The 24,903-nt window shown below is 38.2% G+C and overlaps 3 protein-coding genes across 4 annotated transcripts; 2 read left to right on the forward strand and 1 right to left on the reverse strand.

Annotated features, from left to right (window-relative positions):
• The first annotated feature begins 8,907 nt into the window (after positions 1-8,907).
• On the forward strand, positions 8,908-12,284 carry LOC143468421 (uncharacterized). The gene is made up of 11 exons (XM_076965616.1): positions 8,908-9,067; positions 9,211-9,369; positions 9,457-9,618; positions 9,702-9,809; positions 9,918-10,061; positions 10,322-10,483; positions 10,765-10,944; positions 11,217-11,369; positions 11,461-11,628; positions 11,796-11,924; positions 12,006-12,284. The coding sequence occupies exons 1-11, from the start codon at positions 8,998-9,000 to the stop codon at positions 12,089-12,091; spliced, it is 1,521 nt and encodes a 506-aa protein (XP_076821731.1). The 5' UTR covers positions 8,908-8,997; the 3' UTR covers positions 12,092-12,284.
• A 142-nt stretch (positions 12,285-12,426) lies between these two features.
• LOC143468418 (organic cation transporter protein-like) lies at positions 12,427-17,123 on the forward strand. 2 transcript variants are annotated; one of them, XM_076965612.1, is made up of 14 exons: positions 12,427-13,036; positions 13,148-13,330; positions 13,420-13,533; positions 13,619-13,751; positions 13,921-14,024; positions 14,092-14,246; positions 14,330-14,454; positions 14,632-14,736; positions 14,990-15,070; positions 15,206-15,297; positions 15,445-15,527; positions 15,633-15,782; positions 15,855-15,948; positions 16,090-17,123. In XM_076965612.1, exons 2-14 carry the CDS (start codon positions 13,185-13,187, stop codon positions 16,349-16,351), a joined length of 1,644 nt encoding a protein of 547 aa, XP_076821727.1. In that variant the 5' UTR covers positions 12,427-13,036; positions 13,148-13,184; the 3' UTR covers positions 16,352-17,123. The 2 variants fall into 2 exon arrangements, with proteins under 2 accessions (XP_076821727.1, XP_076821728.1); XM_076965613.1 differs by having other exon boundaries at positions 13,162-13,330.
• Positions 17,124-19,591: 2,468 nt separating this feature from the next.
• On the reverse strand, positions 19,592-24,666 carry LOC143468417 (mannan-binding lectin serine protease 1-like). The gene is made up of 15 exons (XM_076965610.1): positions 24,531-24,666; positions 24,205-24,448; positions 23,466-23,646; positions 23,169-23,330; positions 22,977-23,080; positions 22,800-22,898; positions 22,474-22,627; positions 22,150-22,338; positions 21,689-21,803; positions 21,345-21,445; positions 21,006-21,177; positions 20,770-20,910; positions 20,510-20,663; positions 20,228-20,427; positions 19,592-19,931 (listed from the first exon to the last, which is right to left on the reverse strand). Exons 1-15 carry the CDS (start codon positions 24,533-24,535, stop codon positions 19,730-19,732), a joined length of 2,223 nt encoding a protein of 740 aa, XP_076821725.1. The 5' UTR covers positions 24,536-24,666; the 3' UTR covers positions 19,592-19,729.
• Positions 24,667-24,903: the final 237 nt, after the last annotated feature.

The following is a 24,903-nucleotide window of genomic DNA, read 5'->3' on the forward strand; positions in this document are numbered from 1 at the left end:
CTCACATTTGTCAATCGCAGAAAAAATGAAACCTTGTAACGTCAACTGCCGTCCCAACGGCGAGTGTGATTACATCACTGGAACTTGTGCATGTAAATACGGGTATTCCGGACCGACGTGTTCGATTGGTAAGAAAGCACCCTGTGTTCTTAGAAAGTACTTTCATGACCAATACGTCTATGCTTTTCTCCCTTAAAATCGTTTCACGTATATGCTGTTATCTTGCTCAATAGACCATGAGCTCTTCCAAAAGTACAGTCAAATCATTAGATTAGACAGCAGGTGTAGTAACGAGTTGAAGCTGGAAATCTGCTTTTTCTCTCTTCAGGTCCACCTCCCCCGACCATCCGAAGTTGCCACCAATGTGACGACGAGTCAGGAAACTGTGCCATGAACAAAAAACCAACAAAATGTCAAAGTTGGGATCAAACACATTGTTCGGTTTCCAGAACAATAACATTCGATGATAGTAAGTCGGTTTAGATTTTTATTCATTCCGCGTTCGTTGTAATCTTTTTTTGTTGTTTTTATTTGCAAACAACCACTTTTTCTTATTTTCGAACTTGTGTTTGTAACATAGCCTCAATTGACCCACCTGATGTTTAAATTTTTCTTTTTTTTTCTTTTTGTCCTAATTAGATGGACTGGACTGTCGATCTGGTGTTGGAAGAACAGCCGATTACTATTTTAAGATTTTACCTTATGTTTTTTAGATGAGAAACAAATACGTGACGTCACAACGCGAGGTTGCACAGCATCTGATTACGTAGCAGGTCACAGATGTTTTATCTCGAGTAGAGATGACGATAATATTCTACCGAGAGTTGAATACACTTGCATCTCGTTGTGTGACAAAGATGGATGCAATTCTGAGAATCGTGAGTAATTTTTACAATCATAATTTTTTTTTTTGAACCAGAAATTTTGATAAATATCATAATTCTACCCATACACAAAATTTGTTTGCCATCAGTTTACAAATATGCGTTATAATTTTGGTTTCACCTTTTCTACCGTCTATATTACCTTTACAAATAACTGTGTAACATCAAGCCTTCAATGTGACACATTGTAATTCACTCTGCAACAGCGGTAGAGTTAAAACGTTAGAACCGTTTTGACAATCACTTTGTTATGCATCGACTTCTCAGCTGAGGAATACCTTCCGAAAAACGATCCAGTGCCTTCATTGAGTTGTGTCGTTTGTTCATTGAATAATGACTCAAGTTGCCATACTAGCACAACAACTTTGTTTTGTCCATTTTCGTCCACCCATTGTCAGTCGATTGTGACGTATTACAAGACAGACAAAGCTGACCTTTCATACAATGGTAAGTTATCACAATTATGATCAGTCATTCTTCATAGAACACCAGACCTTCCCATGATTGTTGCCAATTTAAATCAATGATTACAAGTCTCTTACTACGCTCAATACTTCTGCTTACGCTTTGGTCGGTTAGTTGAAAGTTAACCTCATAAAAACGCTGCATCTTGACTCTTGCATCAACAAAAAGTTTTGTCAAAAATTTTGCTTCTTTACCTTTTTATCGTAACTTGTTATGATCTCGATTCATTCACAGCTGACCCTGACTACATGCTCATCAGCGTTGAACGTTCTTGCGCCACTTCACCTCTCACCACCCAATGCACGACAAGCTCCGTTGGCTCAACCAGTTTAGATAAGGTCACGTGTCAGGAAAGTTGCCAAGGCGACGGCTGCAACACTGGGTGGCGTAAGTCAAGCAGAAATGACAACTTTTAAAGTTATTTTTGTAACCTTTCCAGCGTACACATTGTCCTTGGAACTCAGATATAAAATCAAAAGTAACTAAGGCTTTATTAAAACAGAATTGCTAGTCCTAAAATAAAATATAATTAGTTACGTAAGAAGTGACTGTAAACTGTATAACATATATAGATAAACTCTTAGCATTAAGCAGCCGGTGCGCTGATATTGTCGTACAGATAAAACCAACACAAGAACCAATTAAGGCGGGGATTATGCGCGAGGCGCAAAAGGAACACAAACGAATGTCACCACACACATCGGGTGTTTTTATTGCATAACAGGAAGCTATAATTTGGGTTGAAATTTGTTTCAGCGGCGAGACCTGATTGCTCGCAATGCTCCTGCAAAAGCTGTGATTCTAACCATCCCTGCTTGTTCAGTCCTCCTGTGGCGACAGCTTGCAACTTTCCTTACCACGAGTTCTGTACCTTGCAAGACATTAACCGAGAAGTGTCTGGACCAAACCGTACGTCCTTGTTTAGGCTTCTTCGCTTTTATATGCTGTTTAAATACCGCATCGAAAGCTAATTCCCAGGATAAACTGTACGGTTGGTGTTTTTATAGGTTCAGTAGGAGTCTACCCTAAGAGCATAAAGCGTGGGTGTAGTTACAAAGGCATCGGTGACACATGCCAAGTGAGCAGCCAAGGAGCAACCGAAACCAAAATTTGCAACAAAACATGCTCAGTTGATGGCTGCAATCTAGGTATGACGTAAGATTTGCAAGTTTATATGGTTTAAAACAACGCTTTAAATTACTGGGACAACATCCCACGATATTTGTCAAAAGATTAACCCACGATGAATTTTGTTTAACTACGTGTGTTTACTTAGGGGTGGCGTCTAAAGCTTTGTGGCATTCTCTTCTGCTGACCGCCATTACCTCGTTGGTATGCCTTTGTCGCTACTAGAATACTCCAAGCAAACACATCCTGTACAAGACACACTTTAATCATTTTTGAAATGCATAATTAATGCATTTTTTGTCGCTTTTGGGTGATGTTGTTATCAGTCATGATACAAGTTAATGCAATCACAAGCTTGTAATGCATTGGGTATTTTAATGTGAAAATAAAATTTCCGTGAGCTATTTCATTTTATGAATATTCTAATTGTTGACATTTTGCATTTTTTGGAGATTCCTTTGCAGTTTGTGTCAATTTTCTCAAGTTTCGATGAGTTTTCTCAGACATATTATGACTTATAACAACAACGTATAGTTGTAATTTTCTTGTATTTGTGATAACTGTTAATAAAAATTTGTGTAATATCAAACGATATCACATTACTGAATATTAAACGATATCGTTGAAGAATAGTTAAAGTTTGTGAAAAGATATAAAAGTCAATGCAAGCAAATGCTTCTAATGAATTGGGTGTTTCAACATATAAAATGATAAATTTAAGACATTAGTCTTTAAATAGAAGTACAGGCGGTCATCGAAGGTTTCGCTTCTATTGTTACCAAGTGTTCAAACAAGCTAAGGCAGGAGAGCTATCTGCTTTATTTGCTTAACAAAACAGAATATTTTGTTCTTTTGGAAATTTCCATTTTACATTTATTCAAATAAAGCAACTAACTTATCATAAACCTACAAACAATGAACAATGAACAACGAACAACGAACAATGAACAATGAACAATGAACAATGAACGATGAACGATGAACGATGAACAATGAACCAATGGATTTTGCTGAATGCTTGGGGATTTACAGAGTCATGAATATATAATTTGAAGTGTTTATAGTAACTGAATGTCGCAAAACTAATCCTGGGAATAGCGAAGAAATACATGGTAGCAAAAAAATTTGTTACTGACAAAATTGAAAAGCACCATTGCCTTATAGAACATGTAAACTGGGCTGTAAAAGTGCGAAATTTCTTATTTTTTCCCTATTTAGTGAATAAGTGTTTAGAAAACGAGATGTACTGACTATAAAATTTCTTGCTTGTTCATTGTCATCGTCAGTCAAACAGTTTTAAAATATCTTGTGGTGGTAACATCGTGGTAATTCCCATCAACCCTATCCAAACCGGGTGCGTACCATTACCATTTTAGCTAGGTGTGGCCGACACCGCACACAAATTTTCAATCGTTAATTACTCGAAAACTATACGTCGTAAACTGATCGGATTTTTACAGGTTAGTAGCAAAAACATCTAGCTTCCTGTATACATCATAATTGTTAAACTGAAGAAAGTGCATTTAGTGTAAATTAAGTATTTCTACAAGTGATACATTTCTAGAAGTTTTTCTTGTTACGCCGCGCCCTTGCTGTGCAGAAAACCAGCTGACCGCGAGAAGAGAACACAAGAGAACAGTTGTTCGAGTTAGTGGTGCATAAATGAGTAAACGAAAACGATACGCTTCAATGCGGAGAGATAGCAAAATTATGAGAAAATGACAATATCTCAAAAATTACAAAATTAAACTTTACAAAACAAACATGGACAGATAGCTGAACATTTTTTAGGAAAAGTCACCAAATTTCAAGTTTCTACAGCAAACAATGCAACTGTACGCCACGTTTTGCTGTGACTGTGTGCAGGGTCGGCCACACCTAGTGTAAATAGAGTTAAACTACTGTACATTGCCTTGATAAGTTAAGCGGTATTATTGATCTGTTAAGCATTTTTGTGACTAACATCATCAAGCGGTTTAGCATAAAATCTATTTGATGTTGATGGAGTTTGTGAAAATATAAAACACAAACAGAGTAAAAGGAGAAAAATGTTAACAGTCGCGAACCGTATACGCACAATGAAGACAAAATGCTTAAGTAGTTAAGAGAATGCTTAAGTGAATGCATCTTGACTCTTGCATCAACAAAAAGTTTTGTCCAAAATTTTGCTTTTTTACCTTTTCATCGTAACTTGCCATGCTGTCGATTCATTCACAGCTGACCCTGACTACATGCTCATCAGCGTTGAACGTTCTTGCGCCACTTCACCTCTCACCACCCAATGTACGTCAAGTTCCGTTGGCTCATCCAGCCAAGCAAAGCCCCGGCCAAGCAGTTGAATGGTTGTTTTAACATGACCTTGTTTTTGTAACTGCAGTTCAACGGAAGCCATGGTTATATAACACACTTTTTCTTCCGGTTTTAATTTGATGTTTTCGGCTAAAGAGCTATCGATAAAATCTATCGAAAAAAATTAAAGAAAAAAGCGCCGAAGTCTAACAAGGCTTTAACAGGTCGGCCTTTAATGACAGCGTTGACGACTGTACGCTGGAGGCAGCCGGGAGCCCCCGCAACAAATATGATCCCAGATGTTTTTGTGGCGATGGCAGAATAATTCACTTGATTCCTCACAACAGGCCGCTGAAGAAGTTTTTAGGAAAGAGCGATTACTGCGGCAGACATTTGAAAAATGGCCTCTTTTTCCGCAATTGTGACATTCTCGATCACGGACCGGACAATGATTACAACTATGAAGCGGTCCGCCACAGTAAAAGCAAGTCTTCTGAGTTCTCAATTTACGCACTTTCTGAGCGACAGCTAATGATCCTCCAGTTTGTAGTGTACTTTCTCTAGGTGTCACAGCGTGCAACGTTGATTGGGCCGAGGCCACCAGGCCAGGGCCGCTACTACCAGCGCCCATTGAGCTCGCTCTAAGTTGTCGGTTAAATTGACCGCTCGTTGTAGTTCGACATCATCTCTCTCCAACAGGCGTTGACGTATGAGCGAAGAACTCACGCCATTAATGAAAGAGTCCCGTATAAGTTCGTCGCGGTACTTACTCGCTGTGACTGCTTCAAAAGTACAATCCTTAGCGATTACCTTTAAGGGCACGAAGGTACTCCAGGACAATTTCCCCGTGGTTTAGCTGCCGACTGACCAGTAGATGCCAAGCGTAGACATTATTTCTTGGTCGAATGTACAACTTTTTCAAAAGAGTTACAATACTCTCGTAGCTATCACCTTCTTCTACATAGGAGAAAACTTCGCGCGAAAGACAGCTTCGAACAATTCTTGTTTTGTTTATAGCGGGCGATGCGTAGGGCGTAGCTCTTCCAGTGTAGCAATGTAGTCTTCGACCGTCTGTAACCAATACTTGAAAACTTTAGGAGCGTCGACGGTATCCGGGCTAACCGTGAGATCTTTCGGTCGAAGTAAAAGCTTGTCCATGACCAGCTCGTCTTATTCTGTTTTAATAAATTGTCATGACCTTTGAACTCAAATATGAAATCCAAGTAACTAAGTCTTTATTAAAACAGAATTGCTAGTCCTAAAATAAAATATAATTATTTACGTAAGACGTGACTGTAAACTATATAACAGGGGTGGGCAAATTTCTTCAATGAAAGAGTCGCTTGCGGAAAAATATAAACACCAGCGAGCCGCAAAATCAGTAATGATTGTCAATTTGGTTATTATACTATTAGTAGTCATTTTGGGATATTACTTTTTAACTAAAAGACCCATAAAAACATGTTGGTGAGGTGCATTTTGACAACCTTTGCCATAGAGTATAGAATCTATACCTGAAAACAATGTCGGAATCGATGTCTAGTGTTACGTCATAAACGAAATCCTGGCCTAAATAAAGAAAAACTACACAGAAACTTTCATAAACGGTACTCTTGGTAGCCTTTACATTTTTTGGAATTTTACGATTCGACTAGAAGAGCCACAAAAAACATGCCGGAGAGTCGCATGCGGCTCGCGAGCCGCAGTTTGCCCACGTCTGCTATATAACACTTATATACTGTAGATAAACTCTTAGCATTAAGCAGCCAATCAGTCTAAACTACGCTTACTAACACAAGAACCAATTAAGACGGCGTGATTATGTGCGAGGCAGAAAAGGAAGACAAACGAATGTCACCACACACATCAGGTATTTTTATTGCATCACACGAATCTATAATATCGGTTGAAATTTGTTGCAGCGGCGAGGCCTGATTGCTCGCAATGCTCCTGCACCAGCTGTATTTCCAACCATCCCTGTCTATTCAGTCCTCCTGTGGCGACAGTTTGCAATTTTCCTTACCACGAGTTCTGTACCTTGCAAGACATTGACCGAGCAGTGTCTGGAACAATCAGTACGTTCTTGTTTGTGCTTCTTCGCTTATATGTGCTGTTTAAATACCGCATCGAAGGCAAATTCCCAGGATAAACTGTACGGTTGGTGTTTCCATAGGTTCAGTAGAGGGCTACCCTAGGAGCATAATGCGTGGGTGTAGTTACAAGGGAATCGGCGACACATGCCAAGTGAGTAGCCAAGGATCAACCGAAAGTTGCAACAAAACTTGCTCAGTTGATGGCTGCAATCTAGGTATGACGTAAGATTTGCAAGTTTATATGGTTTAAAACAACGCTTTAAAATAGCGGGACAACATCCCACGATATTTGTCAAAAGATTAACCTACTATGAATTTTGTTTAACTAAGTGTGTTTACTTAGGTGATGTAAATGGGGTGGCGTCTAAAGCTTTGTGGCATCCTCTTCTGCTGACCGCCATTGGCTCGTTGGTGTGCCTTTGCCGCCACTAGAATACTCCAAGCATATTAATCCTGTACAAAATACACTTTAATCTGCATTTTTGTCGCTTTTGGGTGATGTTGTTATCAGTCTTGATACAAGTTAATGCAAGCATAAGCTTCTAATGAATTAGGTGTTTCAAAGTGAAAATAAAATCTCCATGAGCTATTTCATTTTACAAATATTCTAATTATTGACATTTTGCAATTTTTTTGGAAATTCCTTTGCAGCTTGTATCAATTTTCACAAGTTTAAATGAGAACTCAGACATCTTATAACTACAATGTGCAGTTTTAATTTTCTTGCGTTTTTGATAACTGTTATTAAAAACTTGTATAATATCAAACGATATCACATTGCTGAATCTATCGTTGAAGAATAGTTAAAATTTGTGAAAAGATATAAAATGGTAAATTTAAGAGAGTAGCCTATAAAACTGCAGTACAGGTGGTCATTAAAGGTTTCGGTTCTATTGTTACCACGTGTTCAAACAAGCAAAGGCAGGAGAGCTATCTGCTTTATTTGCTTAACAAAACAGAATATTTTGTTCTTTTGGAAATTTCCATTTTACATTTATTCAAATAAAGTAACTAACTTATCATAAACCTACAAACAATGAACAATGAGCAAATGATTTTGCTGAATGCTTGGCGATTTACAGATTCATGAATATAAAATTTGAAGTGTTTTAATGAAAAAACAAATTTATAGTAACTGAATGTTGCAAAACTAATCCTGGGAATAGCGAAGAAATACATGGTAGCAAAAAATTTTGTTACTGACAAAATTGAAAAGCACCATTGCGTTATAGAACATGTAAACTGGGCTGTAAAAGTGCGAAATTTCTTATTTTCTTCTATTTAGTGAATAAGTGTTTAGAAAACGAGATGTACTTACATTACCTTTACAAGTTAAATATTAAGCGGTATTATTGATCCGTTAAGCATTTTTGTGACTAACATCATCAAGCGGTTTAGCATAAAATCCATTTGATGTTGATGCAGTTTGTGAAAATATATAACAAAAACTGAGTAAAAGGAGAAAAATGTTAACAGTCGCGAACCGTATACGCAGAATGAAGACAAAAAGCTTAAGCAGTAAATAGCATTTTATTTTTCAGGCGCTTCGTTCAATGAAATTTGTCCTATCGATCAAAGCTTTTGATGAATAAAATATTTTCTAATGTTTTCGCTTTTAGTCTCCATTCTTCCCATAAAACAGAAACGATACTCGACCATTTATCAACAGCCTGTTTAAACAATAAAATATTGAAATGCGGTTTGCTTTCTGTGTTATAAAAGGCAGATGTTTTATTCTTCCTACAAATGCGTGTTTTAATATTTACTCTGACATTTCGTGCTTTTACAATCTTGGGTATAACTAAGTCGCAAATCTCTGCAGCATGATCATTTCTATGACGTTCTTCTTGAGTAAGCAAGTGTAAGTGCCTTTCATGATAACAATGGCTCAGGACTTGAAATAAATCAGTTGTTCATAAAATGTTAACTCTTGATATCTTAACTGAATCTATGATTGGCTTTGAGGAAAAAGTGTATCTGATTTTATGCTGTTTCAGTTGTAAATTTTTAATATAGCCCAAAATATTAGCAAGGGATTCGTATAAACCAAAAATACTCTCGAACTATTCTAGGTAGTAGATCTTATACATTCAGTTATAAAAATAAAAATCGAAAAGAAAATTATCGCAATCGCCGGTATGTTGGAGATTTCTTGGAGAAGTTGGACAATTATCTTCGTTGTTTCTGCGACTTTCTTTGGATGCCAGGGTGAATGATATTTCCGTACATTCAAAGCTGACCGAAAAATACTTATTTAGCTTAAAATATTGAAAGTATTATTTTAAATTACAATTTAGTTTCAAAATTTTTACTTTTGTTTTCATTTAAGACTTTTTGATTCTTTTTGGCAGGAGAAGGTGTTACTGAATGCCTCACGTGCACCTGGACACCCAGCAGCCCTGATATGAACTGCTATGACCCATCTTCTGCGACCTCATCTACAGCCAGAGATTGCTACACGCATCCCAGTTCCAACAACGTTTGCCAAACAACTTTCACCTTAGAAGATGGTCGGTTTGTGTGTTGTGTGTGGAGATCGCAATTCCAAGATTTTGTTCACATTTTATTTTTATTTTAAAAACCCGGCAAATTTTCAGGAATCGTTGCCTATATTAGGAGAGGTTGTGAAATGGCAGATGGGAATCAAGATTTTTCAGAGAAGTGCGTGACGTCATACGGTCTTTACACTGATAACGTGGAGACGACCGCGTGCTATTTCAGTTGCAACACATCTAACAACTGTAGCGCTGTAACACCACGTGAGAAAATATACAACGGCGGTCGTAAATATATGGACTTCGTATATGTAAAATTATTATTTACTCACATTTGTCAATCGCAGAAAAAATGATACCTTGTGACGTCAACTGCGGTCTCAACGGCGAGTGTGATTACATCACCGGAAGTTGCGTATGTATGGATGGATATTCCGGAAGCACGTGTTCAACAGGTGAACAACTATTAAGGAAAGCAAGTTAGACGTTTTCAAGTTAGTTAGCTTAGTTAGTTAGTTAGCAAGTTAGTTTAATTAAGATTTTGTCGAATTAATTTTACTCAGCGGAACCTCCTGTGACTGAATTCCTAAGTTGCCACCAATGTGACGACGAGTCAGGCAGTTGTGCCATGAGCAATGAACCAAAAAAGTGTCAAGATCAGAGTCAAAAATATTGTTCGGTTTCCAGGACAACAACATTCGATGAAAGTGCGTCAGTTTAGGCTTTTTAAATTTTTACTTCGCGAAAACTCGGTTTTGTGGGTGATTGTGATTGCATTCATGTTCTCTATACTTTCAACTTTATTTTGATCAGCTTGGAGATAAAATGCCTGTTTTATGGAGATTTGAAAGCTGCTTGTTCTGTTTGTCAGTTTCCATTATTCTTATGTTCGTTAACATTCATTTATGTGAGTTTAAATTTATGAACAAACTTTCATTTACCTTGGTTTTTAATTTTTGTGTTTTAGATGGGAAATCAATTCGTGACGTCATAACGCGAAGTTGCACAACTGATTACGTAGCAGGTGACGAATGTTTCATCTCCAGTAGAGGGAGTGATGATATTCTATCCGGAGTCGAATACACTTGCATCTCGACTTGTGATAAAGACGGGTGCAATACCGGAACTCGTAAGTAAGCGGTGAAATAGTAAAACAAGTTGTCAAATTGCAAGTTATGAAATTATACATTATCGCCATGTTTAATTTTACGAAAGTTGTAACCATAATGTGACTAAATCAGTGAAGCACTAATCTTTAGTTGTTTTAATTGTTAGTATCTTTATTTTCGTAAAACTTTTTACAAAAGCTGGCATTTGCAATGAACAGATAAACGTCGAGTTATCTGTCTATCAAACCCACTAAACAATTTCAATTTCTGTGCGAACAATGTTTCATTTCAATATTCTCAGCTGATGGATATCTTCAAGGAAACGATCCAGACCGTCCATTGAGTTGTGTCGTTTGTTCATTGAATGATGACTCAAGTTGTGCTATCAGCACAACAATCTCGTTTTGTCCATCATCGTCCACCCATTGTCAGTCGATTGTGACGTATTATAAGTCAGACAAAGCCGACTTACGATCTGGTGGTAAGTGGAAAACTCTTTAAAATTGTTTGCAATGATTTGAAACCGACAAAGTCAGTGTTTTCCGAATGATGAGAATCGAATCAATATTAAATAACGCTTAACATATCACATATGGAGAAAAAATGTTGTAAACCTTAGGAAATAGAAGCATTCAAATAGTGAAAGCTGTTATATAATCTATCCAATCACGTGAAATACAGCCACGTCATCCAATGTTTCTAAGACGTTGTCATAATGTCGTTATAACCGTCATACTGTCGATTCATTCACAGTCGACCCTGACTACATGCTCATCAGCGTTGAACGTTCTTGCACCACGTCACCTCTCACCACCCAATGCACGTCAAGTTCCGTTGGCTCATCCAGTTTAGTAAAAGTCACGTGTCAGGAAAGTTGCCAGGGCGATGGATGCAACAGTGGATGGCGTAAGTGAAGCAGAAATAGAAAAATTTACCTTGAAGTAGATTATGTTGTTTTAGGTGAATGACATTTTCACGTTGGTTTTAACTTTTTCAGCCACGAGGCCCAAATGTTCTCAATGTCAATGTCCAAATCATCCCACTGATCTGTGTGAATCGACCGATGCTTGTTATTTCAGTCCTCCTCAGCCGGAGTCTTGTGACTTTCCGTACCATGAGTTCTGTATTGTACAAGACATTAATCATTCTGTATTGGACGGAACAAGTTAGTAAAATGCGTGCAAAAGGGATGGTTTTATGCGAGTTAACTTTAACGTAAAATTGGATTAGTTCTATGCGTTTAGCTTTTTGAAAATGGTAAGTTGATAAATAGTTGGCTTTGCTTTTTTGTATTTCGGCAATAACCATTCAAAGATTTGATGGTCGTTTCAGGCTTTGTTGATGGTTACCCTAGGAGCATAATACGTGGGTGCAGTTACAAGGGAATTGGAAACGATTGTAGTAGTGAGGGACAAATTGAAAGTTGCAACAAAACCTGCTCAGTTGATGGCTGCAATCAAGGTATAAAGAGAGGTTTTAAAGTTAAAATGTAGAACTTCCATAACAAAAACTACATTATTTCTGTTTTATTTCACATTTTAGGTAACGGCGGAACATTCCAAGCGTCGTTTTCGTATTCTTTGTCGGTCGTCGTTAGTTTGGTTTCGTTTGTTTGTCGTCACTATTAGCTTTGTTACGCTGATGACGTGATAAAAATTAACCTACAAATACGATTAATTTTAAGAAGTGGAAAACGTTTAATCACGTTTTGTCTGATGTACTCAATTGTTTCATTAATTGCTCCAACTTAGACAAATTATTAATTTTCAAGTTATACTTCGTCACTGAACAATTTCATAAAATGATATTGCTCCAAGTGAATTTGACTTGTTTTTAATTTGTAGCTTTAAAAGCAAATAATTTTAGGAAAAAAGCTGTGTTTGAGAAACCGAATTGTCCGTAGATTTTAGCAGCTTACTGTCAAAAATGAAAAAACATGACTCTAGGCAAGACTTTCATGTTTGATTTGAATTCTTAAACATGACGTAATTCCCTTGTTGGTCAACAATAACCTCATGGTATAGAAAAATCCACTCCACTCTCTATTACCATCATCGCATATTTGGTTACAACTCTATTGTGGTTGTTGCACTGCACTGTTGCACTGCAAATACTTTTTTGGATGAAACCTTCTGAGAAAACTATTAGACAGTTATAGGCCTAGCAAACAATTAGGCTTTTCTCTCAGTAGGTTTACCTCTGCAGTAATTTGCGAAAGAGATGTCGCAAACAAACAGTCAAAACCACGGATTTGCAAAACTCTATCGACTAAACAAAACCCACATTCTTTCACATTCATTCATTCATTCATTCACATCTTTATAGTAAACACTTTTATCACTCAAACCACAGGTAAATATTGTTCCGTTTCTTGTATAAAGCTGCACGGGTTTGTGTTGGAAAAATGTGCAACATTGGGTTAATTATTAACCATGATAAGAGCCGTTCTGGCAATACAAGCTCCTTTTGACACCAGATCCCCACAATGCCGCTTGCTTAACAATCGTCTCTTTCATTTGAAAGCTCTCTTTGCAGATAACAAATCAGAGATTGCCTGAAGGATTTTCTGTTAAGTAAGAATTAACAGAAAGATGAAAAACTAATTAGATAAATTATATTGGAAAAGTATAAAGTACTGTATAGGAAACTTATTTATCAGCATTGAGTGGAAAAGTTAATTTCAGTTTGCTGGTGTTAGTTTATGCGGGGTCAAGGTCAAGAATGTATGACTTTGACGTCATATTGAAGAAAATTGGAGGCTTTGGTCGAATCCAGGCGGTCTTGACTTTCATGATATGCTTCAGCGCCATTCCATCGGGCCTCGTGACACTGGCACCAGTGTTCATACAATACAGACCTGACTATAGGTCGGTTTCTTGGCTTTCAGTACTGACCAGGTTATAGTTTAACCTTCATATTGACTGACTGACCGACTAATCTAACCTTTGTCTGCCAGATGCCGTATTCCTATTCTCGATGAGCAAAGTTCCCATAACTTGAGCGAGGAGCAAATCCTCAACTTCAGCACGCCTTTTGATCCTGGCGACAACAAGTTCGACCTCTGCTACAGGTGAATAAAGGTGATGGGAATGTCGCCATTACTTTATTAATTGCTTTCATGGCTATCTTCGCCTCCTTTCACCTCGGCCATTTAGCTTTCCATACAACGACACTTCATGCAACGGAAGTGACGTTATAAAGTGCTTCAATAATTCAGCAGAACCAGAGATATGCAAAGATGGTTATTATTATGACAGGACCCTTTTCAGCGAGACAATTGTTACCGAGGTTTGTTGTCGATTGTTGTGTGCGTCTACAGAGTTGTAGCGAAGGCAATTCTACACTTGGTAAAAAAAGCGATTACGCGCGGAATTCGCAATGTTTATTCTAGAATGTAAAACCAACTTGGATTTCTTTGTACATTTTTTATACGATGAATTTTTTTTCAACTTACAAGTTCAACATCGTTTGCGAAAACCGATACCTAGATGCACTTGCTACGTCACTTTTCATGGCTGGCAGATGTATAGGAACTATCCTGTGTGGATATATTGCGGACAGGTATGTCTGTGCTTTGAGACAAACTGCATTCGGATTTGTGATTGATAGAAAAATCGTCTCTGCACAGATTCGGGAGAAAGAAAACCATTGTTGCGTCATATTTGGCTTGCTTTGTTGCTGTCCTCAGCTGCAGCTTCGTGCATGAGATGTGGATTTTTATTCTTCTACGAAACATGACTGCTTTTTTTGACAACGGAAGCTACGTACCCAACTTCCTCTATTGTCAGTTAAGTATCGTGTAACCAACATTCTTCTATGACATCATAATTATTGTCGTCATAAATTTCTTTCTTTGCATATTTCAGTGCTTGAAATGACGTCGGTACAGTATAGATCTATAGTCGGGCTAACTTACCAAATATCGTTCTCGGTTGGTTACATGCTGCTCTCCGGGCTCGCTTACTACGCAAGAAACTGGCATCACCTGGAGGTTTGTGGCATTGGATTTAAATTTATTGTAGAAAGTGGCAGAGATTTTGTTGCTATGCGGAGAGCGAAGTGGTCTGTGTCTTCTTCCTGATGATTTGGGTGCACCGGCATCTTGGTAGTGGACCTTGTTTGAGAAGTTGTTCACGATACTGTGAATGATGACTTTTGCTTTTTACAGATGGCGATTGCAATGTGCATGGTCCCTTATCTCATCTTCCTTCTGTTTATTCCAGAATCTCCAAGATGGTTGTTTTCTAGAAAAAGAAATGTGGAAGCCATGAAGGTCAAGTTTGATTTCACATAGATGCTAAGATTGCAAACTATTTATTTCTTTCTGTGTAGTTGTTTGTTTACCATTAAGCACGACTTAGCGCTATGATGGGCGCGACAGACAAGTAACCAACCTGGTAGCCTATAAGTCGCCATCAACCCTAAGTCGTTTATAAAGCAATCTGATTAAAAATATTATATTAGGTTTTTAAGGAGATGTCAATAGTAGAAAGTGCACTGTTTGTAAACATCTATTTGAACTTCAGATAACCAGGAGATTCGCCCGATGTAATAAAGTTCGGCTTTCAGAGGCAGATATATTATTACATGCGGAAGTGAAAGAGAAGGTTAATTTTGTTTGGATTGTTTGAATAATTTTAACATTGTCACATATTTTAGGATTATTACTTTGCTGCATAAATTTTAAATAAAAAACTTCAAAAATACACAAATAAGTTATGAATTAAGTTAATCTCATCTAGGACAAGATTAGTCGTGCCAGGACTTACACAACAAAAGATTTGTTCAAGACACCAAAAACGAGAATTGTCACGCTGAAAATTTTGTTTCTATGGTAACAATCGATTGAACTGAAGTTTAATATTTCAATTAAACTTACATAGATATTTTATGCGGAATGATTAGAATCAGATTTGGCTGATGTAGTGGTGTTGTAACAATGATTTGACATTAATGATTACACCAATTTCTTCATTCGCAGGGTGACAAGTGGACTTGTTTATTACGGCATCTCTCTGAATGCCAGTTCATTGTCTGGAAACATATTTATCAACAACTGCTTAAGTTCGTCATGATTTTTAACAGTTTGTGTACATTTGACATTTTACACTTGCAATGGAACCTCCCATTCACGTTTAGATAGTTCTGTCCTTTTTATTCATCCGTCAGGTGGCGTTATGGAAACCGTAGCCTACTTTCTGATCATGTTCCTGATGAACAAAACCGGAAGACGATGGATGTTAATCTTCTTGTTTGCCTTGGCTGGTCTGGGACTTTTAGTCGGGACTGCTCTGATGGAGATCGTTGGTGGAAATGAGAGTAAGTGCTGGTTGTTGTGCAATGCAGGTGGTGTATTACGTTCGAGTGAAAGCTTTGACGTCATTTCTTTAGGCGTGATTTTTTTCTTCATTGGAAAGTTTGGGATAGCCGGAGCATACGCAGTGATTTATAATTTTACCACCGAACTTTATCCAACTGTGACGAGGTAAGTAATTTGATTTGTTTCCTCATTGGTACCGGTCAGTTTAAGACACAAATATTCAACTCTTAAATTGAGATTGTTTTTAAAGGGATTCAGCTCTATTGATAAGGTTTTATGCATTACTTTAAATTTACGTCAACGCAGGGGAAATGGAGTCAGCGCGGGTGCCACTTCTGCAAACCTGGCCAGTGTGTTTGCTCCGGTCATGATCGAGCTCCAGGACTCCTTATCCTGGCTTCCAAATGTCCTTTTTGGTGTCATGGCTGTCATTGCAACTTTTATTACGTATACAATGCCGGAAACAGGAAGTCGTAATATGTGTGAGACAATCGAAGAAGCGGAAATCTTCTACGCCGGAAAAAGGAAACAGCGCGTTTCGGTCGATTCCAGTTCTTCGATGTTGTAACATTGAATCCAATTTGACGGACAAAGGGAAATCGCTCGCACCCTGCAGTGTTGAGATCAGTCAATATTTCTCGTGCAGCCGAATCATGTATTTAGCCTGGTCTTGGTAGTTTTATCTTAACAAACTTGACCTTAAAATTTCGTTTCAAACTAGCTTGGTCAGCCTTTAGCTTTTAAGTCGAGCCAGGTGGCACGTAGTTTGTGAAGATTTTAATTGATCAACTTAAAGGCCCGCTTCGCTTAATGCCTTTCAGAAACCCGTGTCCATACCGAATATACAGTACAGCATTAGTAGTTTTGCAAATAAACCTAGCCCAAATATACCTGTACTTTTAGCAAGCCTCGACAGATGATGTTGTTCAATGCTTTTTGAAGTATATGCATTTACTTGCTATGACTAAACATAATCTGCTTGTATGGATCTGTGTCAATATCATATCAATATTTAATAATATTAAAAAATTACCTTTCTTAATACAAAAAAATAATTTGCGTTCAACAGTATATTTGCGTATATAGTATATATATTTATTATATATAATTTGCGTTAAACGATGTTCAACAAAACAAAAAACGATCTTTACAGCTGCAAAAAATATTTGCAGCTATCAAAGCTTTGTGATCAATGTTCCCTCTAATTTTTCACGAGTCTGAGCAAACACACTAACTACCTGAGCGGTCCCTTGGACAGCTGTGAGCAACATCAGACGTGCCACGTGCGCACTGTGGCCATTATTATGCGTTTATTCTATTTTCAATTCAGGTTGGATTTTTTTCTTGTGTGCAACACAGATTTTCTGTGCGCGGAGACCGTGTCAGCAGTGCGCATTTGCGCACGCGCGCAGCTTAGAGGGAACATTGTTTGTGATACATGTTCTCGTGTTTCTGGTTCACGGTTTAAAGTGCAGGATATAAGGGAAACGTAAGAAATTTACATCCCGTATGCGACAGATACGATCAGTCTTTCTTTCACACATTCAGCAAATCGCGGCATCAAGCACTTATGGATGAAATCGAAAAGAACTTTCTTTCGAAAAAAGAATCTTTTTTTCGTTATTTACAGTCGCCTAAATAATTATTCTCTGACAAGCGACATTCTTAAAATGATGAACGCAATGCACGCCACACAAAATGTTGATACCGCAAAGGCAAAATGAACTTACAATAAGTTTGCTACTGGATTTAAAACCTTTCACAGGATCTGGTGAGTAATCCAGAAAGTTTGTTATATCAGTGTTAACACAAATCCTTCGACATGTTAACTCATGCACTTACCAGGATTTTGCGTCATTTTCTCCGTGAACGTCTAAAACGTATTGCATCTGACCTGACTATGTGCAGTATATGAACAGTACAGTGCATGCAAGATGATTTGTCAAATGTAGTGAAAGAACCCGTTAGGGTTAGATGCTACTGAAAGTATTGTAGGATTTTCTTGAACAAATTGAACTAGTTTAAATGATGTTACAAGTTTCGAATGAGAACCGATTAGTTTTGCATAATGCACAATCGAAACAAAACAATTATAATTTACACTTATTTTAACTAGTTTCGAAGTTGGATGAAGTTTCTTTTACCGCAGCCTTGTTATCATGGACGAGGTTTCTCTTGCATCACTCACTGGGCCCCTGTTGAAATAATTTTTATAAAACTAAGTAACTTTTGCTGATAACAGAACGTTGACATAGTGCAGCGTGTGACACTGGAGAATACCAGATACTATATTAAAGAAATAATTGCCACATAAAAATTTGCTCACCGCTTTCCAGAATAAAACTTCTCTGCTTCTTCTATTTTCTCCATCAAGTTTTGTTTGTTCGTTTCAGGCAGTGAGGAAGCCATGATCGCGGCCAACAGTGCGAGTGCGCTGAATATAGTGTTGGGAAGCCACGAAATGTAATTGTCAAGTGCGATGAAGAAAGGAACCAGAATGGATCCAATCTGGGCCGTAATGTTACGCCTGAGCCAGAATATCTCGACATACCTATGTAACCAAGATTTTCTTGGGCCAGGAAACTTCCCGCTTTACAGCTAGTCAATTAGCTCTTTTTGCTTTACTAACTTTTAATCGCATCTCTTAGATAAAAACAACCATCTTTCCTCTCAAACGTCCAAACGTAGACGGAAATAACACTCGACCAGACGAGCGCAACACCACACAAAAACATAGTGACACACATTTCCACACCACACCCACATTTCCACCAAACACCACGCATTTCCACTGCTGTCACGCCATGAGGAAATCAACGGACGCTAAACACCAGTTAGGCCCTATGGGTCGCGATGTGAGACGTCACAAAAGATCGACTAAAAACACGCGTACATATAAATAAGTAAAATACGGCAGCACGTGAGCAAACATAAAACCTGACAAGCATGCATAGAAATGACACAATGCGAATAAAAACAAAAGTTGACCCACACATTTGTCTAAATTAACCTATACGCTCCACGTGGAGCGAAAAAATAGTGTACCATGTGATGGCTATAAAACGGGTGCATAAAAATAATCCCGTGACACCTACGTGGTCGATTCGAGTAGAACAGCATCCTGAATTGACTGATTAACAAAGGTAGGTATGCATGTGAGTTGCAGTTCCTTTTAAATACGATAATGACAAAGTGTTGTTAGCAAAAACACGTTGAACACCAAGTAGCCTACTGTGCACGAATTGCCCGAAGGGTCAATGTTACACTTAGGTAGCGATTAAAATTTCCAATAAATACATCGGCATCGTCATGTTATGTTGTGTGACTCTGCTACAAGATATTGCGCGAATTTCTTGCCTTTTATGACTTTGCGTGACTCCATAACCATGTATCTAGGGTATAAATACTATCGCGTACATACAACCGCGCTTCACTTTTGCTTTTCTTCTTCGCACGTCACTTTCTTTGGCAGCCTCTTATCATATATAAAGCTCTCAGCTCTAATTTCAGACGCAGACTTAACTGTGGAGTCAGTAGAGGCGGAATGTCAGTTTTTTGTCAGTGACTAATCTGCTCGATGCTAAGGAAAGACTCAGCAGATGCTACAGATGGAAGACACAGGAAAGCTTACTTTGTTTGGTGATTAGTTTCAACTTTGGCATGTCACTATAGATTTCTATAGAAGTGCAAGAAGCACTATAGAAGCACTATATGCACTATAGAAGTCCAAGATCTGCAGAAAGGTTTTTCACCTTCACGTAACATGAGCGCATCATCTTGTTTTGGTGCGGTTCGTTGCAGCAGAGAATTTGTTCAAAACGGTCACAAACAGTTTATTGTCATAAACATTGTGTGAGAGATGTTCATAAAAGTGGAAAACAATTTCTACAATGTGGTTAATGTTGTTATGAGTGGAAAGTGCAACAAATATTTCTGAGATATCGATTTATTCAAGGTCAGTGTTGTCCAGGATCCAGTCAACAAATTGCGGAACTTTGGTGAACGCGGTGTACGTTGCGGAAACTCCACATTTGGTCGCAGAAATTCCAAAAGACACCAGACCAAAAGAATAAAATTTATTCATTCCTTTACTTAACATCCAAGATCCACCTGAATCTCCACCACAGGTCGATATAAGTTGCCCGTGTCTAAAAACATAACAGTACAATCGAAAATTACTGAAGCATTTAAGGGAAATCCGACGGCTTGTTTCGCAACGCGGTTTGAAATTAATTCTGTGGTGGTGTAATTATATGGTTGCGTCAAAGAGATATTTCCAAAGGCACTGCCTTTAGCTCTTATTTTACTGTAAGAATATCTCATAAAGAAAAACTCTGAGTAGAAAAAATGCGCATCGGTAAAAGTGTTCAGAAACTATAACTCCTCCTTATCTACAACTTTATTGAAAGTTGTTTCATAGCAAAATGTGAAACATTGAGCTTACGAATATCCGGCACAAAAGTGGTTATTGGTGACGTTGAACGATCCAATAGTTGCGTTTGCTGCCTGGGCGGATTGTGCGATTCTATCCACGCAATAGGTTGTGTTGACCACAGGCAATTTGACGACTTGCAACACGATTGCCGGTCTGAATTGTAAATTCAGTCCCCAACCAGCCACGTACCCAGCGGTTCCGTTTTTGAGCTGAAGATACATTGCGCGCATTAAACAATATTTTACTCACAACTGTTAAACCCATTTGAGACTGTCAATTGAAAATAGGTACCAGGTTAAACTCTTGCTGTGTTCTTGGAATACAGATTGGTCTGATGTAATCATTCATTGTGATCGTTTCTTTAAGTTCAAGAAGTGCGACGTCGAAGTTTTGAGTCGCTCTGTTGAAGTCAGGGTGACGTATGACGTCGGCAACTCCTACAGACCTGTAAAAGTGTTTGAGATTGTTTCAGTTGACAACATTTTGTGGCTTGTTCCAAATTTCAACCAAGTTCTTGTTAAAGTAACTCCTCCATAGCGACATGAGCCCACCTTGCATGTGTGCTTCCACCCTCGTCCTCTTCTCTGTTGTGGGCTCCCAACCACACAAAGACGTGAGTTGGATAAACCTCGCCATCGGGCTCGAAGTCGTATTTGTTGAAAGTCAAACAGTGAGCCGCGGTCAGGACGTATCTGTGCATTAAAATGGCAAAAAATGTTTGTTTCGTCAATCACGTTACTCGGTCGATGACTGGGGAAAGTTTCTTAGATTAAGAGACTTTTCTTACTTTGGACTGATCAAGGCGCCACCACAGAACCGTCCCGAAGGTGTGATGTCGGGATGTGGTCCGATATTGATAAACACCATCCAAGGGTATTCATTTCTCATCGCCGGGTCACCACCGAAAGCATGACTTCGCAAAAACATCTCCCTCATCACGTGATTCTTCTCACCACATCCTGCGGAAAAGCAAAACTTAAAATCCCACAGAATTATGATCAGCTCGTTTGTAAACTTTGCTTGTAGCAAAGTAGCTAAGTCTTCGGCAATGTAACACGGTTAAACAGGCTGCGCTTTAAAGCTGGTTAATTTGCACCAAGCACTAGTTCCATTGCTAAATGCTCACTTGGCTTACAAACAGGTAGGTCTGTGGTTGAGTTGTCGGTCGATGTCCAAATCGCATCTTCGGAACAAACCCATTCTGGTGCCCCGGACATTCTTTTGTACCTGAAGGAGAATTAACAAGACATTTTGTTAATTTACAAAAAGAAAATTAAAACTTATGTTAAAGTTTTGATATTTCTACCCACAATTTTGCATGAACACACCCGACAAATATTTGTTCAGGTAAAGGTTGTTAAAAGTGGTTTAGCAGGAACCTTGTAACATATATACTTGGAAATATGTAAACACTAGAGTTAGAATGAAGTGATTGACAATCGAAATAAGAAAGTTGACAGCTATACATACCATTTCTGGCATTTTACCCGAGCAACATCTCCATAGGTGAATGCCAGGTTGTCGATATCAACTATTTCAGAATAAGCCACATTCTCAAGCTCTGTCGGCCGCCCGCACGATTTAACTAAACACAAAATATGAGATTTATCAAAACTTTTCCAGCCCTCCGGCGTATGTGATTAGTATAGTTTTAAATGTTGTTACGCTTTATAAAACTGAACCGTTACAATTTGTTTCTTGACTACAATTTATTTTCTACAGTTTATTTGTGCAATTGATTTTCTGATTCCACATGATCCATTTGATTTTCCATCTGGTTTTTAACACACATTTGAATTTCAGGCCAAAGTAAATATTGCTAAATATGTCCGAATATAGTGCAGTGGACTAGACAGATAATAGCATTTATTTTATTAACTTATTTAAGCCAGTTCATTAAAAAGATAGAACTTGACCGATGGATTGCTTACTTCTACAAGTCGGGCTCTCTGCGCTCCAAATACCGTCATTTCGGCAAGTTATCTCATTTTCACCAACCAGACTATATCCACGATCGCAGGCAAATGTAATTACATCTTCAAATTCGTAATAACTTTTCGAATTCGTGTTTGTGATCTTGCCGTTGCTAGGAGCGACGCGGTCTTCCAGGCATCTTATTCCTTAAAACATTGACACTTAACTTGTAATAGACATTTCCACTACTTGGTATAAAAAGCGAACAAAATGTGATGAATTACATTCGTAATATTTGCACAATTACTGCAATGGCGATTGCAAAAAAATCCAACACTTACTGTTTGTAGTAAAGTACATTTTAAAGCCCGCCTTTTCGACAGCAAGATCTGTGTGAAAATCAAGTCGAATTACTCTCGTGTTCGTATCTATCCATTCACCGTTGTATGGCGCTGTTTGGCCACAAAATTGAGTTTTCGTATCGCCTTTCGTCAACTAAGAAAAGTAGGAAATCTATTTAAAGCGGGAAAAACAGAAATCCGAACTAGAATTTTCTCAGTGAAATGCCCGCGCCGTAAAATATGATAAATATTCAATCACCACAACGAACTTTCCTGTCTGATATCTGCTTTACAACTGTCATGCATTTCATTTCATGTTTTCTTACCTGAACCCAATCGTAAACGCATTCTGTGTAATCCGGATGATCTTCAATGTCGAAGGTGTCGTTATCAAACCTTATGTTAAGGCTCAATCCTTTACGAACCTGCAAAACGTCTGCAATTGTAAAAGCTGATACAGTCAGTTGTTTGAGTGATTTCGATGCAGATATTTCAACACTTGCCTCGATCATCCAGTCACAGTCTGTTAACTTGGAATAAGGCTCCGGATAGTCAGGACTTGCAACTTCTCCCGAGTCGGAAGTGATGACTTCGTTTTGACATTTTGCTGAAATGAACAAAATTAAATTAAAGGTCACCTTGCAACATAAGAAAATTGCTATTTGCCGTCGATATACAGAGTATGACGGAGTTACCTGCACAGGTGTGTTGGTTTTCGTGAAGTTCAAAGCCTGGTCTGCAAGAACAGTAATAAGAGCCCGGTATGTTATGGCAGAAGTGGTTGCAATATATCAGCTCGTCCCAGTCTTCAAATGTATTTCGAACCTCGTATTGCATTTGGGCGCATTCGTCTTTGTCTGCAGATATAAGACAGATGACGTATCTTTTACATATATTGTACTTTAAAACTTCTAGTAACACATAAATTTTTTCACGTTTTTTTTTTGCAAACAGAAATAAGTGATACGGTGCTACGTATGCTATGATGTCACCTTCTATTACGTAATGAGCCTTAAAGCCAAGCGGAAGTGGTTCTTCGTTGGAGTAATCTGTGACGAAACGAATTGTCGTCTCGTTTCCTTCCGAGCGAAACTGTTGCCCTTTCTTGGGCGCATCGTAAGGATGGAAGACAGAGTTGCCGCAATATCTTTGCCTTTTTCCCAAATGCTCAACCTTATTCACAAGCATAAGGGAGATAAAGTGATAATAGCATCACTCTCGTGTGCTTTGTTGTGCTCAACAAGTGTTCAATTAATGAAGTTCACCGAGTCAAATATAATAAAAACAGACCCTGCATATGCGTGAGAATGGCTACAAGCACCATGGCTTGCTGCTTGTAATATATTTTTATAGCAGCGCCAAAAGCAATCTCTTGAGTCTTGTCTCACTACTCACTCTCACCACTCACTCTCAGCACGATCTCGCGCATCGCCCGAAGTGTTTTTTGTTTGTTCAAGAAAAACTTCAAGCTCACTGCAGGTTATGTGCATAGCTCATTCAGTAATTTGTCGGTTTTATTTCTTGTCGATATTTATTTATTTATTTCGGTTTTATCACGATAATGATACCAAGTGCTATCATTATGATAACTATGTAAGATAAATTATAAAAATGTTTGACAAATACTAAAAATAACTTAAACCACTCTTTATATAAACAAAAAGTAAAGGCACCATTACGACAGGAAAATAATTTAATCAATTTGGCCACAACAAATACTAAAAGCGTCACCTCTATGAAGTCATAAACACATGATCCTCCTAGCTCTTCATCATAGGAGTCCTCCAGATCAAAGACGGAAAAGTAGATGAGGACCTGAAATCCAGGAGGTGCCGAAATTTTCCACGTCATATCCAGGTCGTCTCCATACGGTGCCGGATAGGCCGGACTTTCAAAAACACCGGACATGTCGTTCAACATAATCACAGCCGCACATTCTGCCACACACAGCAAGAACGTTCCGAAGATTTCAATCCTGTCGAACAAATGGTCATTGTTCAACATCTCTCGACTATTCCAATTCTGCTGTTTTAATGTCGGTTCAACGTTTAACTTACCTCATTATATTTACTGGGCAGCTACTATCAATTGCTTGCCAACTTGACTTGCTTTAATATCCTGAACGCGGAAAAACAACTCCGATTTAAGCTTTCTTGCCCCGAGCGAATTTGTGCACTACTTCACGAAAACGTGAGCGACGGAAAAATTTTTCTGTTTAGTTTCTTTTTGTTAAGCCGGATAAATCACGGTTTGGTTAAAGCACGAAGGCAAGAGTATGCTTTAAAAAAATGCTTTTAAGTTTCGATAAACTGAGACAAGTTGTTCTTCCTTGACACAGTAATAAGATGTCAATACCAACATTACCAACTCAAGCCTATTAACGAGTACTATGCATTCTGCTATTATTCGTACACTTACTCTGTCAGATTA

The sequence above is a fragment of the Clavelina lepadiformis genome, chromosome 8 (assembly GCF_947623445.1).
Source record: "Clavelina lepadiformis chromosome 8, kaClaLepa1.1, whole genome shotgun sequence".
Taxonomy (NCBI): Eukaryota; Metazoa; Chordata; class Ascidiacea; order Aplousobranchia; family Clavelinidae; genus Clavelina; species Clavelina lepadiformis.